The sequence below is a fragment of the Andrena cerasifolii genome, chromosome 6 (genome assembly GCF_050908995.1).
Source record: "Andrena cerasifolii isolate SP2316 chromosome 6, iyAndCera1_principal, whole genome shotgun sequence".
Taxonomy (NCBI): Eukaryota; Metazoa; Arthropoda; class Insecta; order Hymenoptera; family Andrenidae; genus Andrena; species Andrena cerasifolii.
In genome coordinates this window covers 2,641,967-2,659,912 of record NC_135123.1, presented here as the reverse complement: position 1 = coordinate 2,659,912, position 17,946 = coordinate 2,641,967, and the positions used below count along the sequence as shown (strand labels likewise).

The window sequence follows — 17,946 nt, the reverse complement described above, 5'->3', positions numbered from 1 at the left end:
TGTTAATACAAGTTATTTTGTCGTTTCGCTTGTTTTATACCTTTACTATTCATGGAATATTTGGGGGGCCGAGATTCATAATGGTGTAAGTCACTCGCGCGGTGTTCCGCGTAAAGTATTGTTTTACGTTTTCTGTTATAAAAAGTTCTACGTATATAAGGTGAATGTCCCAATTTCTGTTCATTTATGAGGTAATTCGTCATAAAGATGGTGTAAAAAATTTGTGATCAAAATTTGCAGAGTAATTGATTAATTCTTTAATAATAAATCAACCAATTCAAAAACTATTTATCAAAGATATTTCAAGATGTTTAACTATTAGTAACTTGTAATTAAATATACAATGCTCTAAATGTCCGTGTTTCTGCTCATGAAAAATAGCGATGTATGTATTGCCCCAAACTCGTGCAAGACTCGTGTAAATGTTTAAGTAATTTAGAATTATTTTGTTGCAACTGTAGTACAAACTTAACGCATATAATAATAAGAAAAATACGAAATGAGCAGAAATTGGGACATTCACCTTAATGCAGTTGTGGGAGTACATCTGAAGGCTCAAAATACTACCATTATAAATATGTGTATACTTAAAAAGAAGTTTCATACAATCTACACTGCGTTCCACATTAGAGCGTACTCGTTTCGCGCAGGAATACACTGTTGATTGGTAGTAAACCGGCAGGGAAAGTGCTACGACCAATTGCGAGTGTCAGATCCGTGGGAGCTCCGCAGATCGGTCGCAAATCGGTAGGGGCGTTGGTACGCTCTTATATGGAACGCAGTGAAGGAAGGAATTATACACCACGATGTAATAGACAGGTGTTCTGACTCCTGTTCAGAATGTGTGACTTTTTCGTCCTAATTCTTCTGGCGGCCGCTAGATTGGCGCTCAAGGAGAAAAGGCTGACTTTTTGCGCAAAATACGACCAAGAGCTCCACTACTTACTACAATCCCATAAATGCATGCATACATAGATTTCTTATCACGACGCCTCTCGCGACGGCCAGAGCAACCACACAGAAATCGGCACTCAAAATCGCTGGGGTAAAGGTGCTGAGTCGGAACACCTGTCTATTACACCGTGTTATACACTATTATGTTTATAAGCATTTAATTTGTGGACTCAACGAAAACAGTTTTACGAAAATTGCATTAGTAAGTAGTTAAAACGATATATATATCTCTTGCATATGTACTATAATATGTTCCCCTCTTTCGTCATTTTGTCAAAATGCGTCGCGATCTACTTCATTGGTGGTCCTAATACCAGTGAAAAAGGAATAATGAATTGGTAGGATATATTCAATAGGTGTAACATATCTCTTTTTTAAAAAAAAATAATTTACTGCGTGAGGTCCATTGTAGAGCTTCTTTTGTACTATTTTATCCAAACGCTTTGGTCGACCCTCCTTATGAGGGTATTAGGATCTCCAATGAAATAGGAGATCACGGTCCATTTTGACAAAATGATGAAAGGGGGGAAACATATTATAGTACATAATATACAAGAGAGTACATATCATTTTAACTACTCAGTAATGTTATTTTCGTAAAACTGTATTCATTAAGTCCACAAATTAAATGCTTATAAACATATTACTGTATAATTCCTTCCTAGATTGTATGAAACTTCTTTTCAAGTATATATATATATATTTAGAATGGTAGTATGTTGCGCCTTTAGATGTGTCCCCACAAGTGCAATATATACGTAGAGTTTTTTTATAACAGAAAACGCAAAACATTACGCGTAACCGCGCGAGTGACTTACATCAGTATGTTTCGAAGCGCTCTACTCTTGTTAGTTGGGTGCTAAAGAAAAATGTTCTTACTTCTTTGTTAAGAATGAAGTTACAACTTAATTCACTATGAAAGTAAACAGATGGAGGCTTTAAGACTTAAAAACTGTTATTAACTGAAATTATCAAAATTTGGACTTATACCACTATGATTCTCAGCCTCCCATATATATATCTAGATATATATATATTTATATACAAAGTGTAGTACATACAGCCATGTGTATGAAGAATATCGCCGTAAGAGGTCATTCCGGTTTTCGCCTCGACAAATTAAAGGCTCCCCCAAACCAATGCGAATTTTGCCGCGCGGAGCGGATCCGCCGCGGGTCAGGTAACACTGCCCATAAGCCACCACGTATAAAAAACTGCAGCCTTATCTGATCCGCGGCGCGGAGTGGATATTCGCGTTGGTTTGGGGGAGCCTTTAAGCGATTTTGCGAATTTATTGTGAAGAAAAGAAATATAGTAATGGTATAAAACTTTTTTTCTATTTATTAAACTACATTTCTACAGTAAGTAAAAAGAATAAAAGTAATAAAATTAATGTTTTTAAAATGCTTTTAAAAGCGGTCTTGATGACATGTTTAAAACGTGATGCTTCGCTGGTGCAGGTGATTCCAGCTGTTAGACATATCAGACAAGGTTTTTTTGCATTTTGATGTGGCGTCCGTTGTACTCAACTACAACAAAGAAACCAAGCAGTTTCTTGTTGCGTATGAAATTACGCTGTCGATGTAGCTATTGGAGAAGAAAAAAGTGCATAATTGAACAAATAATGAGTTTTAAGCTGTGGTACGCAAGAAGTGGCTGATTTCAGAACATTTTCTCGTTCGGTTTATGGAAAAAAGTGGGTAAAATTTTTTTCGATTTTTTTGCTGCAATAAACTATATGTGTGCACAAGCACAACTTGGTTGAATAGTTTTTGGACTATCATTTACACCGTGTTTTTTAAATGTGAAAAAAGTGTTTCCGAGAAAAACGTGGTCAAAGCTGTCGCTCTTGCCGCGCGCAGGAAAAATGGTCGGTACGGGCTTTTAGAGTTCGAATTTTGCCCGAACGCTTTATGAACATGATTTCCACATGACGTACTATCGATTCAACCTCCCCCTTCCTCAAATTCAATTTTTTGGACCGATGACAGAAGGTTTCCATCTTAAGTTACATACTTAAATAGCAACAAAGATATATACATAATCGGTGCTACGGCTATAGCAATATAGGACTCGTAAAATCATTCAGGCGTAAAAATAAACAGATTTGAGGATTGATTAGGACAAGCCGCTTGAGATAAATATCAGTTGATAAGGACACGGGTCTCGGTCAGGGACACTTCTTATCAACTCAACTTAATTGTATTTGTATTTTTGTTTTCCTGTGTGTTTCTAACACAGGATGGCGTTTCAAGTATTTCGCTTATATTGCCCAACGAACGACAGTCATTTTTCCTTTTTTTCCTCCTCTCTCCTTCGGATCCCAGCAGCAGCGACGCACCGGGAGGCAGGTGGTCACCCATCTTTCCCCAGTACGCCGCCCCGTGATGTTTAACTTCGGAACTCAAAGGCAAAGTAAATGTAAACGGGATCGTATGAACACAACAGAACCATATTGGCTGTGGGATATTCACAGAATAAAAATTGATGGAAAATACTAGTAATATACCATTTTATATACGCGTTTCTAATAGGAGAAAGTGTATACTAGGGTGTAAAGAAATTATTTGTCGTGGCTTTTAGTAGTGAATGGATCAGTGTCTACATTTGTTAAAAAAAATTCGCCCGCAAAATTGTTTATAGCGCTGAAAATTAATGTTTTTTTATACATCAACGTATTCTACGCGTTGGAAAGAGAGGAAGTTTAAAAGAAACCATATGTCACAAAGACCGTTAAGCATTTAGTTATGCCAATACATGTTGCTGGGTTTGTTTTTGGGGGTAGGTAGATATGCATACCACTGCCCGGTTCGCATAGAAAGAGGCCGGTGATGGGGGGGTCTTACTCGAGCATATTATATGTACAATACACTCTTGGCGTGTCTCAGTGCGCCAAAGAGAACTGTTCACGTGACGATCATGCAACATGACTGTTCACATGTACTCCATTATCTTGAAGTTGAATAATACTTTTAGTTTGCCAAATGTATATTCTTTATTTACATCATATACATTATAAAATATAATTCTTATCTTTTGTATATATTTTGACACAATATAATACAAGTTTTCATTTCTGTAATAATTGCAAATGTAAATTTTATCACTACTCAAAACATAAATTGCCTTATAAAATCATAAGTGTGATATGTTAATAAAAATAAATAGGACACGAAAAACTTTAGAAAAATATTAGGAGAGCTTTACAGAGTTATTTTTTTAGACTAATCAATAGGTATATAAGCTGGTAGAGAACCAATCGGGGGTCGTTTTAATATTTTAAGATCAGAAGGGACTTGCGATTCACAATTATCTTCAACTGATTCTAAATGCGAATTATCATTTGATATTTCAATTAGGGTATCAGAGTGAGCTGCGGTTTCCAATCTTTTCATAAGCTTTACTTTTTTCAGGATGTTTTCTTTCTTCTTATCAAAACTTTTGCTTAAACTATCTGGTTGTTCGTAATATCTAATTCTGTTGTCATTATTAGAAGACGGAATATCCTTCGATACAAACTGCGTTATTTGATTTTTGGCTACGTTGTGCTTTCTTTTTAAATGGCTTTGCTTGTTGGAAGATAAGTGTGGCTTGTGAGGATAGGGGCAATGTTTACCTTTACTGCATTTTCCTGTCTTCGCAAACTCAGGGCACAGATTTTCGTGACGCTGCTTACACTGCAAAAGGAGAAACTTCCAGTTCTGAAACTTTGTTTCTTACACATGATTTATACATTTATGGAGCAAGAACAGCATGTGACAAAATATGTAAACTGTATTAATATTGGATTGCTAGAGTATATTAATAAGTGGATAATTTTAGATTGCCTCGCCTTTTCCTAAATATCCTACCTTCTTAATATCCCAGAGTAAAATAAAACACGTAAATGCAACAAAGACTGTAAAACCTAAATACCTTTAAAGAAATGTTATTTCTTACGTTGTGCATTTCGCAAATTATGGCCATATATTAATTAAATAGCAATACATAAATATCGCGGAAGAATATATTAACTTTTCTTCACTCATAGAATCCACAATCAATTCTGAATAAATAAAACATTACACTAACACGAGTCTGATTTTCAATGATATTAAAATTATGAAAATTCAAATATGTAAGCCTGTGCAATATATGGCTCGAGGTATTTCGCATAATTATTTCTAATAACATTTTATTTACATATTGCATGAAAAATTATGTGTAAAATTGATATGATTACAAAGGAGGCACAGGGCCGTTCCTGGCGGGGGTGCAGAAGGTGCCCCCGCACCTGGGCGACCCACAGGCCATTTATTATATGTAGAATTTTGGTTAATAAGAATATTAATCGAAACTCTTCCATGATAACTGTTTAAAAATATGTATGTATAGATATAAAAGTAAACACTGCATATTAAATTCTTAATTAAAGAATATTGAATTAATAAGGGCGGCAATATTGTTTTTGCACCTCAGCGGCCAAAACCCAGGAACGGCCCTGAGGAGGCATGTGATGCTCGAATTGATTCATATTCCGAAAATAAGATTTCAAGATCAATTTTAAAACTACTATAATCTACTATACGCTTGAGATGTCAATGCAAGGGGAGCATCTTCTGAATACTTTTAAAAAAGTATATACAATAATCGCCCGTTATGAATCCGTTTTTTCGGCCCGTTGAGAGTCCGGCGACTATCCCCACCATAGCCGTCGGGTACGAAAGAGAGAAAGCATGATACTTTGTCTGGCTCCGTCTTTCACAGCTCGAGCTCGGGCTCGACCCGCGTGCGGGCCCCTACAATGCATCGGCGCTTTCCGTATTTACAATACATACTAGCGTCCCCGCCTCGGCTTCGCCCGAAATATCAGCGAGACTGATTCATAATCTGTAACATGCAATCTGTAAACTTTTTTTTTTAAATATCTTCCTATGGGTCTCTAGGCAGTCCCTGGGAGCGAAAGCCCCCTTACCTGCGAGGGTGAGCATACAAGTGGGGTAAACCTGCATGGAGTATTATAAGAAATATGAGTCGCTGAGGGAAAAAGTTATAATATGCAATCTGTAATCTCGAGAGCCCTCGGCCACTTATTCCCGCCGCGGTGCTATCTCGCAAGCGAGAAGCGGTCGCCGCCTAGCGGTGGCGTCGCGATTTACTATTATTTAAAAATCATTATTATTTAAAAACAAATAAAAAAAAACGTTAGAACCTTCCCCTCGCCAAGACGAACAAAGTGATGTAACACACTTGTAAGTACAGTTCATATTTACTGAGAAACTGCATTTCAAAGTATGCAACTTCAATTTTATATAATTGTATAGATTGTAGGGCCCGCACGCGGGTCAAGCCCAAGCTCGAGCTGAAAGACGGAGCGAGACAAAGTATCATGCTTTCTCTCTTTCGTACCCGACGGCAACATCGTGTCGACGCTTTCGTGTCCTCTCGCTCGATGTCCGGTTCTCTCACTCGCGCCACTGGCCGCGCGGAACCATGTCCACAAGCCACTATGAGTCCGCCGCCAGCCCGGTTCGACGGACTCATAGCGGGCGATTACTGTATTACAGGATATATTATCGTTAAAAAATACCCGAGCACGTGTTGAGACCCTTGACTAAACAGTAAGAAATACTATTGATGTAATTCTTTACTTAGAATTTACAAGCGAATCTACGGGGTAAAGTATTAATATTTCCTTCTGAGACATTTTATATTAATGAATATGGCCATAAGCAGTATCAGAATTTCTATATAATATATTAACATTTATAGTAACATTAATATTATATGTATAGAAACTTTTTGAATATATTATTGTAATATACAAAATTGACATAAATAATAAAATTGAAAAAAAAAATAACACTATTACCTTATGACCTTTCGCGCAGTATCCCTGTAAAAATTCAATGCAAATTGGGGTGCTAGAAGAAACTTTAATGTGACGGTAAGGACAGCCATCGCGTGTACAGCAACCTTCCAAAAAGTATTTGCAAGTTGGCATTTTCTCGGGACCTACATCATGAGATAACGGGCACTTGTCTAGCAAACAATTTCCCTGAAGAAACCTAAAAATATTTATCAATTCAATGCGAATTTTTTCAGGCTGATACACAAGAAGAACATAAATTTACTTTTTGCAAAGTGAAATTTGCTTTTTATCATGACGCTTTAAGCAAACTCCTTTTTCATGGTTTGAACAATATCCAAATCGTTGAAATATTAAACAAGGTTGATTGTTCTTCCGCATTTTGTTACGTAGTATTTGAATACTTTTTTGTTTCACCTTATTGCTGGAATTAAAGAAAACTGATTAATGTCAATCAAATAAGAACCAGTAGCACTTTATAAAATCATTTTGATGAATGAAAAATTGACAGGAAAAAAAATTGGAACGACTAGACTATGCAAGGCAGAAACCTCAAGCAAAAAAAAGGAGGATACCTGCGAAGGTGAGAAAAGGTATAAAATATATTAAAAGAGTATATAAGAGAGAAATTATAATAACTCATGGTAACTCAATGCCAAATCATGGAATTAAAAATAGACGAAGGTAATAAAATGCATGAATAACATAACGAAGTAATAGGCCAATAACGATGAAAAGAAGAATATAAATAAATAAAACATTTGCAGTTGCTTCATTATCTAAGAAGTCAGAAACAGGAAAATAATAGCTAGTCTGATTTTCGAGAGTTGAGACCTGAGGCGGGTTCCTCGGACGGAGCGTGGTTTAAGGGGTTATACCTAGTCAGGCGGCCGAAAAGAGGTGAATATTTGTAATTTTTTTTTAAGAAGCGGAAGCGTATATTTTTACAAGACGTTTTGTGCTTAAAACCAGATTATCTAAAATTAAAAAAAAAATTCGATAGTATATTAATGTATCCTCAGGTTGACGAAGAGAATTTTCCGAAATATTAATTTAAAACAAAATGGCGGCTATTTAAAGTTGAAATTCTGATTTTTGCACGAATAATTTTCCGAAATATTAATTTAAAACAAAATGACGGCTTTTTAAAGTTGAAATCCTGATTTTTTCGTGCAAAAATCAGGATTTCAACTTTAAATAGCCACCACTATGTTTTAAATTAATATTTCAGAAAATTCTTCCCGTCAACCTGATGATACATTAATATACTAACGAAATCTTTTTTGTGTTTTGATTTTAGATAGTCTGGTTCCGAATGGCAGTGCTCACCGCAAAACTAAATTTTAATAATGCTTCTTGGATGTCGGTTGTTACTTTATTATAAACGTAAATATTTTTCCACGAAAAAATTACCAAATGTTCTTTAAATGTTGCTCTTTTAAGCACAAAAAGTTCTGAAAGAATATATGCTTCCGCTTCTTCAAAAAAAATCCCCGGCCTCTTTCCGGCCGGCTGACTAGGTATAACCCCTTAAGGAGGAACGAATGGTACGCTACGGATTGCGTGCGGCGTTGCCACCATTGGTTCCTCCTTAAGAGTTCTAGACAGTCGTTCCTGTCTAAAATGAAGCATTTCTGTTTCAATTAATTGCAAAGGAACCAATTGAAACTGAGACTTGTTCTTTGGCATGAAGTTTATTAACATCATAAGCTTTAAAAAAAATGATTGTGGAATCAAAAATATGCATTATATATTACGCTACAGATGGATCATTAAAAAGGCGTTTTAAAAAAAGTTTCTTTTGTTTTGCAGTGATAACTCAGAAACGGAGGTTCCAATCGATTCAAAATAAATTCCAGGATCTTCACAAAATGTGTAGTTTCGGACCAGACCTAAATTAAAGTTAATGAAAACTCTTATTTTTATGAAAATAAACTGAAACCCCATTGAGACCCCATTGATGAGGTTTTACCATCCCCCAAGTCCCAAAAGGTGAGGTCTTAGTTTATTTTCATAAAGAATAAGAGTTTTCATTAACTTTAATTTAGGTCTGGTCCGAAACTACACATTTTGTGAAGATCCTCGAATTTGTTTTGAATCGATTGGAACCTCCATTTTTGAGTTAACACTGCAAAACAAATAAAACTTTTTCTCAAAAAGCCTATTTAATGATCCATCTGTAGCGTCGTATATAATGCATATTTTTTACTAAACAAACATGCTTTTTAAAACTTATGATGTTAATAAACTTCATGCCAAAGAACAAGTCTCAGTCTCAATTGGTTTCTTTGTAATCAATTGAAACAGAAATGCTTAATTTTAGACAGAAACGACTGCCTAGTACCCTTAAACCACGCTCCGTCCGAGGGACCCGCCTCAGGTCTCACCTATCGAAAATCAGACTATAGCAAGGCCTTGCTACTTGTTAAGGAAATTTCAAGTTACTGACTATAGTTACACAACGTCAATTAAAGACACATGTTGATGAAAACATGCTGTTGTATCGTTCCAGTCGCGTTTATTTAAAAACTTTGATGTTATTTGTTTAATTATTTGTTTTACGACTCTACCATATATTTAAATACTTTTAAATATGTACTTTATGACGTGAATGCAACATAGCACTGCCTCCCAATGTTGTAGGTTTCAAAAGTCAAATGTATAAAATCTTTTTTAACAAGTGGATAGTTTTGTAACATGGTGTCTTAATCAGCCAATAAAGAATAGCATAAGAGACATCGCAATTGTATTCAGTGATTCCCAAAATACTGATGGGGTTCATTATCTTCTCACCACTGAGTTACAAAATGTTTACAAGTTTAAAGGCTCCCCCAAACCAACGCGAATATCCGCTCTGTGCCGCGGATCAGATTAAGGCTCCCCCAAACCAACGCGAATATTAGCTCCGCGCCGCGGATTAGATAAGGCAGCAGCTTTTTATACGTAGTGGCTTATGGGCAGCCTTATCTGATCCGCGGCGGATCCACGAAATTCGCGTTGGTTTGGGGGAGCCTTAAGATTGATACTGTGAATATCACAAATAATATTACACAAATAACACCAGAATATTATAAATGAATGCTACTGAAACAATATAATTTTTTTAATATTTTAGCAGCTTAATTGACTGTGGGTAATTATACTTATTGAACTCATCTTAATACGGGCTAAATCCCAACAGTTGATACAATGGTAAAGATATTACATTTTTAAGCATAAGGAGGTACTCTAGTGTATCTGCCCGTTTTTCAAAGCTATCTTCGGGAATTTATTTGACAAAAACTAAGTTTATACTGTTTATGGCGTTGGGCCAGCATATTAAGGTACGTTTGAAGTAATCATCAGATTTGTTTTAGCGTTTTCGATCGGATATATACATAGATATAGCCGGTGGTGCAAGCGCCTTCAAAAAAATTATTTTCCGTCGAGCGATGGTGCGGGGACTGTTATAGTCATCTAAAATGGAAAAACTACGGTTTATTTTCTTTATTATGGTTGTCGCTATGGTTTGAACCACGGAGGCCTACTAAAAATAAAATTTTACAGAATGAAAACCTCACATGTGAAAAGAAGGTGTTCGATTTTTTACTAAAAATTTAACTGTTTTCGTTTCGTAAAATTAATTTTTTGCAAGCTAGAAACTCGTCCCTGGTTCCAACCATAGCCAGTTATGTTGTGAACATGTAAGCAACAGAGCTACTGGATCCGGCCCATTAGTTTCCGAGATATGCAATCGCCCGACTTAAAAAACCTTGTTTCGAGAAAAACGCGTTTAAAGTTTCTACAGACAATAGTGTCGTACGTGAGGCACTACCTGCGGACCTCTACATCTCTGCTAATATTTCGAATTTCAAAAAGTCGCTTTGTAGAAATATTTGTCACACCAAAAACTACGATAATGCAAAAAATCGTTTTTTCGACCCTCCACACTAGAGTACGCCCTTAAGAAATGAAAAAGACACACAATTATAATTACGAAAAAGATAAAAAATACAGATAATATAAATTAGGAGTTAATTTTAATTTTGAAAGGAATGCATGAAAATTCTATTAATTCTACGTAATAATGTATAAAATTTTGTATACCTAATGTTATTTTTATAGTTTACTTTCTGTGATATGTTAGTCAAGAATTTTGTTCCACTAATTGTTCTCGTAGTGGAGTTTCCTGATATTTCTTTCATGGACTTCACTCTGCATAATTTTTTTCCATTAGTGGCTACAATAAATTTATCAGTTTTGCTATTTGTTGTCCGTTTTCCTGCACGTAACACACGTAAATTTATATTGCACAGTTATGTGATTTTATATTACGGTAAAAAAGGTTCAAAATGTTATGACTTACTTATTCCTCCGTAGCTTTTACGGACTAATTGATTCTTAGAAGACTTGTAAACAATCCCTCCGATTGTAATAAGTTCCATTTTGATATTTCTATAAAATATTTTTAAATTTTATTAATTTACAAATGATAGCTATTCAATTTATTTAAAACTTATGTAACTTGTAATACATACACATTTTTTTTCTGATCAAGGCCTGTATGTTTTTTAGTACTTATTCTTGGTGTAGTTCTGTCTATTCTATACTTGTTTATTTTAGGCTTTGTAATTGATTTTACGGAATTAGAATCCTTGTCAATTGATTGCTGTAAAGCATTTATTATTTTTGTTTTTATAGTCCTTTGAGATGTAAGTTTGCCACTTTTTAACAATGAATTTGGTGATTTCTTAATTTTATAAATATCTCTCTGAGAAGCACTTGACGATCGCCTAGATCCTCGTCTAACACGCACAAGTTTTCTCCGCGATAAAATTACAATACTAGAATTATTAGCTTTCTTTTGACTATGAATCATTTTTGAAGAATTTGTACTTTTAACAAATTTTAATCTCGAACAAACTGGATGAGGAATATTCTGCATTGGTATTTCTTTCTTTTCCGTTGGTTTAGTCTGCGTCGAAGAAGACAATTTTTTCATTAATTTTGGATTAACATATACTGACTTCTTTACGTTCTCTTCTTGCACAGGATTCTGTTTAACATTTGTAGTTACATTTACGGGACTACTTTGTACGCTTGCATTAGAATTAATAACTCTATTCATTATTTTCGGATTAATGTGCACTAAAGATTTCATACGCAATTTTGGATTGATATGTATAGCAGAAGTTTGTGGTTTAAAATTTGGATTAATGTATACATTGGTACTCGGTAATTCGTTGCATGGGGTACAACTGGAAGTTTTAGACACTTTATTAAATCTTGTAAGGCCCAAATATTGATTCAAAAGAGATGTTTCCATATAGCACGATTTCTCCGATGAGTTCTTTTTATGATGTTCTATCAGATCTGAAATGGATGAAATTAGTATTACACCTAAAGACATAATTAATTCACTAAAATTTAACGCAAGGAAACTATTTGTTCCCATAAAATAGATTTCTTTTATACTAAACATTAGAGCGGAGCGGAAAATTTAAATTTGAATTTTCAGTTGGCCTGGGTGTGGGATAGTTGTCTTTTGATTAACCAAACACAACTGTAAAAAATTTTTGGAAAAATATTCATATCAGCAGATTCCTTTTTCTTCTAAAAATGATTATATAATTATATGAATATTTAGGAGAAAAGGAACCTGCAGACATGAATATTTTTCCAAATTTTTTTTGGTTAATCAAAAGAAAACTATCCCGCACCCAGGCCAACTGAAAATTCAAATTTAAATTTTCGCCCATATAGTATGATTATATAATCATTTTTAGGAAAAAAAGGAACCTGCAGACATGAATATTTTTCCAAATTTTTTTTACAGTTGTGTTTGGTTAATCAAAAGACAACTATCCCGCACCTAAGCCAACTGAAAATTCAAATTTAAATTTTCGCCTATATAGTATCGCTCCGCCCTATTACACATATATTGCACGGATCAGAAAGATGGCAACATCGGATTAACTCGGAAGTACGAAATTTTTTAAAAAACGTATCAGGCAATAGTTGAAATCTACAAAGAGGCATCTGACGGTGACCTTGATCACAACCTAGAGTCAACTTCATCTTTGAATTTTGCACCACTGTTTCCGACCCCAGAAATGAAAAGAACGGAAAATTCAACGAGGGAACCTAGAAGATCTGAGCCATATCCGCATTTCATGAACGAATAGTTCATTGTCAAATCGCGAATGCGCGCACATTTTATTTAAACACTTAAGGGAACCTTCCGGTCTAAAAGTCGATTTTTTTATTTCATTTTTCGAATGTTCAACCTTTTAGAAATACGTGTTTAAAAGGATTTTTTGAAATTCGTAAAATTCCCGAAGTTACAGGCATTTGAGTCGTGGCAAATGCATGGGTAACACCCAGCCACTCGGCGCTCACGTAAAACTTTAAATGCGTTTTTCTCGAAACAGTGTTCTCAAAACGGTGGGACCTGTATTTCCAAAAGTTATTATCCGATTCGACTGAAACTTTTTTTATTTGAAGAATATACTTTTAGCTAGGGGGGATACCAGAAAAAATACAAAAAATTGAAAATTTATAATTTTCGAAGGCGTTGAAAGAATGAAAACTGTTGGGAAAAGGTGATTTCAAACTTTAAGTGTCGTTATTTTCGAAAAAATGTCATTTTTGTATTTTTTTCTGCCCCCCCCCCCCCCGAGCCAAAACTATGTTCTTGAATATAAAAAAAGTTTCAGTCGAATCGAGTAATAACGTTTGGAGATACAGATCCCACCGATTTGGATGAATTTTTTGACGCCTTGACTTCAACGACTCCCCAGTGCCGTCTGCAATGATTAATTATAAAACAAAAAATATATTTCTGTAGCTTTAGACATCCTTAATACAATGCAAAAAAATCCCATTAAATTATATATAGTAGTTTTCCTTTAATTAATTCCTAAATACCACCTATTTTTTGGGTTCTAGACCGGAAGGTCCCCTTAATATAACATTTTACTCTGTTAACCGGGTAGAGATCAATGGTCTATCTTTGACCAAATAACGGGACTAAAAATGTGTAAGTAAAATGTTCGGTTTATTTCTGTTTTGGTGTCGGAAATAGTGATCCAAAATTTAAAAATGCAGTTGACCTTGAAATCACCCCTAAATTTGACCCCTAGGTTATGATCAAGGTCACCATCAGATCTCTTTGTAGATCCTCAAACTTTTGCCTGAAACATTTTTTGGAAAACTTCATACATCCGAATTAATCCAGGGTTCCCATCTTTCTGGTACACACTATATAACATTAATAAGGGTTCCTATCATCTTAATAATAAATGGATGTTCCTATTTCCTTTGAGATTTCAAAAAGCTGTGTGATAAACTCAGTTTCCACTAAATACTGACACCACGAATAAAATTTAATATTGCAGAAGAGCAAAGATAGTTTGTCAATATTGTGATACCCTTAACAATTAAGAAGGGACAGCTATGGTAATATAGTTTCCATTTAAAACTAATTATATTTTTCACAAATCGCAAATAAAAGTAAGCAAATGCTTTTATAATACTTATGTCAATGAGTACTATTTTCACAGATATTGAATAATAACAATTTCGTGAATACTAACTGCAAGTCCATCATGACTATTGTGAGTAACATGAAATATTATGTGATACTAATAAGTAAAATAAGTGATGATTAAATGTAAATGAGAGACTTCTTGTGCTTGAGGATTACATAAAGTTACTAACAAAAGAAGAGGGAAGTGTAAATAAGATGATGAGGAAGCTGGAATCAGAATTGGGCATTATTCAACTAAATTGTTCTTCGACTAACCTTCGAATAACGAAATTCGAATAAAAATGTAGTCGAATAAGAATATATTCGACTAATGCCCAACTCTAGTTGGACCGTATCTGAAAAAAGATATTTTATACCAAATACATAGAAATCAAAGATATCGAATTCCAGAAGCCGTAGAAGGAGAAAGTAGAAAACAGAGTTTATAGAAAAAATAAATCTTGATACTTTGGATAGAAAATAATACTAAAATCAAATATAGGACAAAGGATATAACACAGGGAAAGGAAGATATACCACTGAAATTGCCAAGAAAAGAATCTGAGATGTTGAAATAAATAGCCATTTTGCTCGAGGCAAACAAAAATGGAAAATTCAGCTAACCAACTGATGGATAATGCAGACCACATATATTTTTATGTGAATGATATGTTTTGTAATAATTATTATAATAATAATAAAGCTTGAAAGTAACACTTTATGTTATATAATTTTTTTAGCAATTTGAAATATCTTGTAACCAAATAATAAGTAATAAGTAACCTCCTGTAATGGGACCAAGGTGCCCGAGGTGTGGAGAGGACGACGGAACTCCTCTCCACTTAATACCACAGTGTGTGAACTTATACACCTCAGTCTAAGTTAGTTGTTTTCGAATAAAGACTTAGTCTTTGAGTTTAAAGAAACATGGTGCAGTTCACCCGGTGGATTCTTATCCTTTAATCACTCCCGAAACCACGATTACGCCAGATCCCCTACCAGCCTTGCAATCCATCACGCAGGACATTTGGTATTTTGGGAAAATACCATAAAATAGACATGAGAAAAGTTTAGAAAAATGGTACAAACTATTAGTTAATTCCTTTGTAAGCAAATTGTAATTAGCACAATTACACGCAACTGAGTAAAATGCATACGCATGGCTATGACCAGGGTTGCCAGATCAGGCCTGATCTTCTGCCGGAGATTTCAATTTCGTTGAGGATTGCAGTTGGGCAGAGAGGGGGGAGTGAGAGAAAAAAGGCCCAATAAGAAAACAGGCATCTAAAATTCATTATAATAATGATTTCTCATCAGTGGCGGACTTAACAGGGCGGCTGATGAGCAGTTGCCGCCTGGGCCCCTGACCAGAAGGCCCCGCAGGGCCCCATCTCCAAAAAAATAGGTATCCAAACACTACATTTCTTTTTTCGTACTACTACACTTGGTCCCTTTTTAGTAAACTACCTATTCATTTTCCCTTCAGAAATGGGCCCCCTCAAAACCTTTACCACCTGGGCCTTTTTCTTAAATCCGCCACTGCTTCTTATAAAGGAGTAATAATAATAATAATAGTATTATGAATATTTTTGAATATATTACAGTTTTTAATAGTTTTTTTATGGCATGCTACACCTAGAGCCGGCGCGAGGATGGTTGGCGCCCTTATGCAAGAAAATTTTTGACGCCCCCAAATTTTTGCACCTGTTTTTCATTTAATATGTTCTGTCTTTACGAGGTACAATAAAAAAAATTACATTTACATTTTGTTTTCGTGGGAGTTGGATTCCTTTATTATGAAGTGTGCGATATAGTTTTTTAGTGCCCCCTTCGGCTGGCGCTCTTATGAGGCGCATAACTTGCAAAATGTGTTCCGCCGGTCCTGGCTACACCAATGCAGTGCCAGTGCGTGCCTGCCGAATTCCCTAATATTCTCTATTCTGCCGAAGATTTTTATTGTGCCCCCCTGAGGCCAAAGACAACGGTCAAACACCTGAGACTCCGGCTGGACGCCGAAGATCTGGCAACCCTGGCTCTGACTCTAGTAATAGGTATTTGGTACGCTATCTATTACTGGATCGTTTATTCCAACTAATAAAACGAATAATGTGTATGATGCTTATAATAGTAGGTATCTACTTTGGATTTGGACAAGTTCTAATGTGTACGCACTGATGAATAATTAAGGGTAAATTCAAAGGCTATTCATATCGATATCTATATTGAATCTTTAGTCTGCGTGAAAAAGTATCATATCCTTCGATGTTATGCCATTATTATTGTTACTCTTGTTTTTGTGTATGTAATATGTATTCGTTGAAAATACAAGTCAACATGAATAAACCTTTGGAATTACATCCAATCAACAATGTTAAGGTAGAAATGAAAAATGTTGCTCTTTACCCGAAAAGCTTATTATTAACCTTAACAATTTGGATGAAGAAAAATTAATCATTTGTAGTCAGCAGAATTGAAAAAAGAACATGCTGTGCTACAGGGTTAGAGGTCAGTACTGTAAACAATCTTTCGAAATAGATCGTGAAAATAAACCAACTGGTACTTAGTATTTCGATTGTAAAATCATGATTGTGCTAATACATTTATTGACACAAGAACAGTCGCAAACAGATTTTTAGTATATTTTTATTATATTATCTTACAAGCTTTTGTTATTTTAAAGAATATAATTGCACTATTTTGTACTTTCTAAGTCTATAGACCACTTTATAATGATATAACCAGCCTGCCATTGTAATTACTATATTAGCATTGAAATGAATACACAAAATTGTAAACTTACGCGTTAAGTACTGAATTCCTTTTAACAGATTCTGATCCATATTTTTATAGCGCTGGGGTATAATTTTGATATTAGTGTTATTGAATAAATAATGTAACGGATGTTACATACAATAACTTCACGACAACACTAATTCTTTTCGTATTATATCGCTCTACGCAGTTCTATTTCATTGCCTTTCGTCATACGGCATGCAGAAACAATCCACCACAATCTACTGTTACGCTATCGCGTGAACGTAGCTAGGGAATTGTATATGATCGATATGTAAACTAGGAGCGAAATTTGAAAGCAGACGTTTGCATATGTTTTGTACTTGAAGTACAGTTTGTACAGTACAATTGTTAAGGATGCGCGATGCGGGTGGCATGTGTGGCAAAAATCTTGAGCAAAGCTCGAATCGGGAAGAGGAAACCAATTAGTAGACCCTAGGACGAATCGCGAAATTTAGTTCAAATTACGAAGCTTTTAGGAAGTTCCTTTCCTTTATCAGGAGTGCCAGATCACTCCAAACGGGCGCACTATATTGAGAAAGTCATAAATTTTTTTCAAGAGTTGCTTTCTCGATCTGTGAAGCGGGTTTTTTTTCCACGTGGGCACCGAGCGGCACCCAGATGTGTAACGGAAAAGAGTGCTTCTACCATCAGCTGAAAATGGAGGGACACTTGGTCGACAATATAGGCGTATAAGGGCGGTATTCTCAGTCGTTGCTTATTTCTTAAGATCTTCTTAAGCATGCGGCATCCTCTACTAGTCTACGAGGTTAGTAGAGGATACCGTATGCTTAAGACGATCTTAAGAATAAGCAACGACTGAGAATATCGCCTTAAGAAACGT

General features: G+C 35.2%; 1 protein-coding gene across 3 annotated transcripts; it reads right to left on the bottom strand.

The window, feature by feature from the left end:
- Positions 1 to 3,924: 3,924 nt before the first annotated feature.
- Positions 3,925 to 17,332, bottom strand: Zc3h3 (zinc finger CCCH domain-containing protein 3). 3 transcript variants are annotated; one of them, XM_076814074.1, is made up of 7 exons: positions 17,221 to 17,332; positions 11,320 to 12,154; positions 11,148 to 11,236; positions 10,889 to 11,063; positions 7,068 to 7,226; positions 6,806 to 7,001; positions 3,925 to 4,631 (listed from the first exon to the last, which is right to left on the bottom strand). In XM_076814074.1, exons 2-7 carry the CDS (start codon positions 12,105 to 12,107, stop codon positions 4,179 to 4,181), a joined length of 1,860 nt encoding a protein of 619 aa, XP_076670189.1. In that variant the 5' UTR covers positions 12,108 to 12,154; positions 17,221 to 17,332; the 3' UTR covers positions 3,925 to 4,178. The 3 variants fall into 3 exon arrangements, with proteins under 3 accessions (XP_076670189.1, XP_076670188.1, XP_076670187.1); XM_076814073.1 differs by having other exon boundaries at positions 17,110 to 17,329; XM_076814072.1 differs by lacking the exon at positions 17,221 to 17,332 and adding an exon at positions 14,847 to 14,910.
- Positions 17,333 to 17,946: the final 614 nt, after the last annotated feature.

Coding starts and splice junctions, on each gene's coding strand:
- Zc3h3 (XM_076814072.1), bottom strand. CDS start 14,895: ATGGCTATTTATTTCAACATCTCAGATTCTTTTCTTGGCAATTTCAGT. Junction 11,064..11,147: donor TAAAAGCTACGGAGGAATAA/GTAAGTCATAAC, acceptor TGTTACGTGCAG/GAAAACGGACAACAAATAGC. Junction 7,002..7,067: donor CAAATTTCACTTTGCAAAAA/GTAAATTTATGT, acceptor AAATATTTTTAG/GTTTCTTCAGGGAAATTGTT.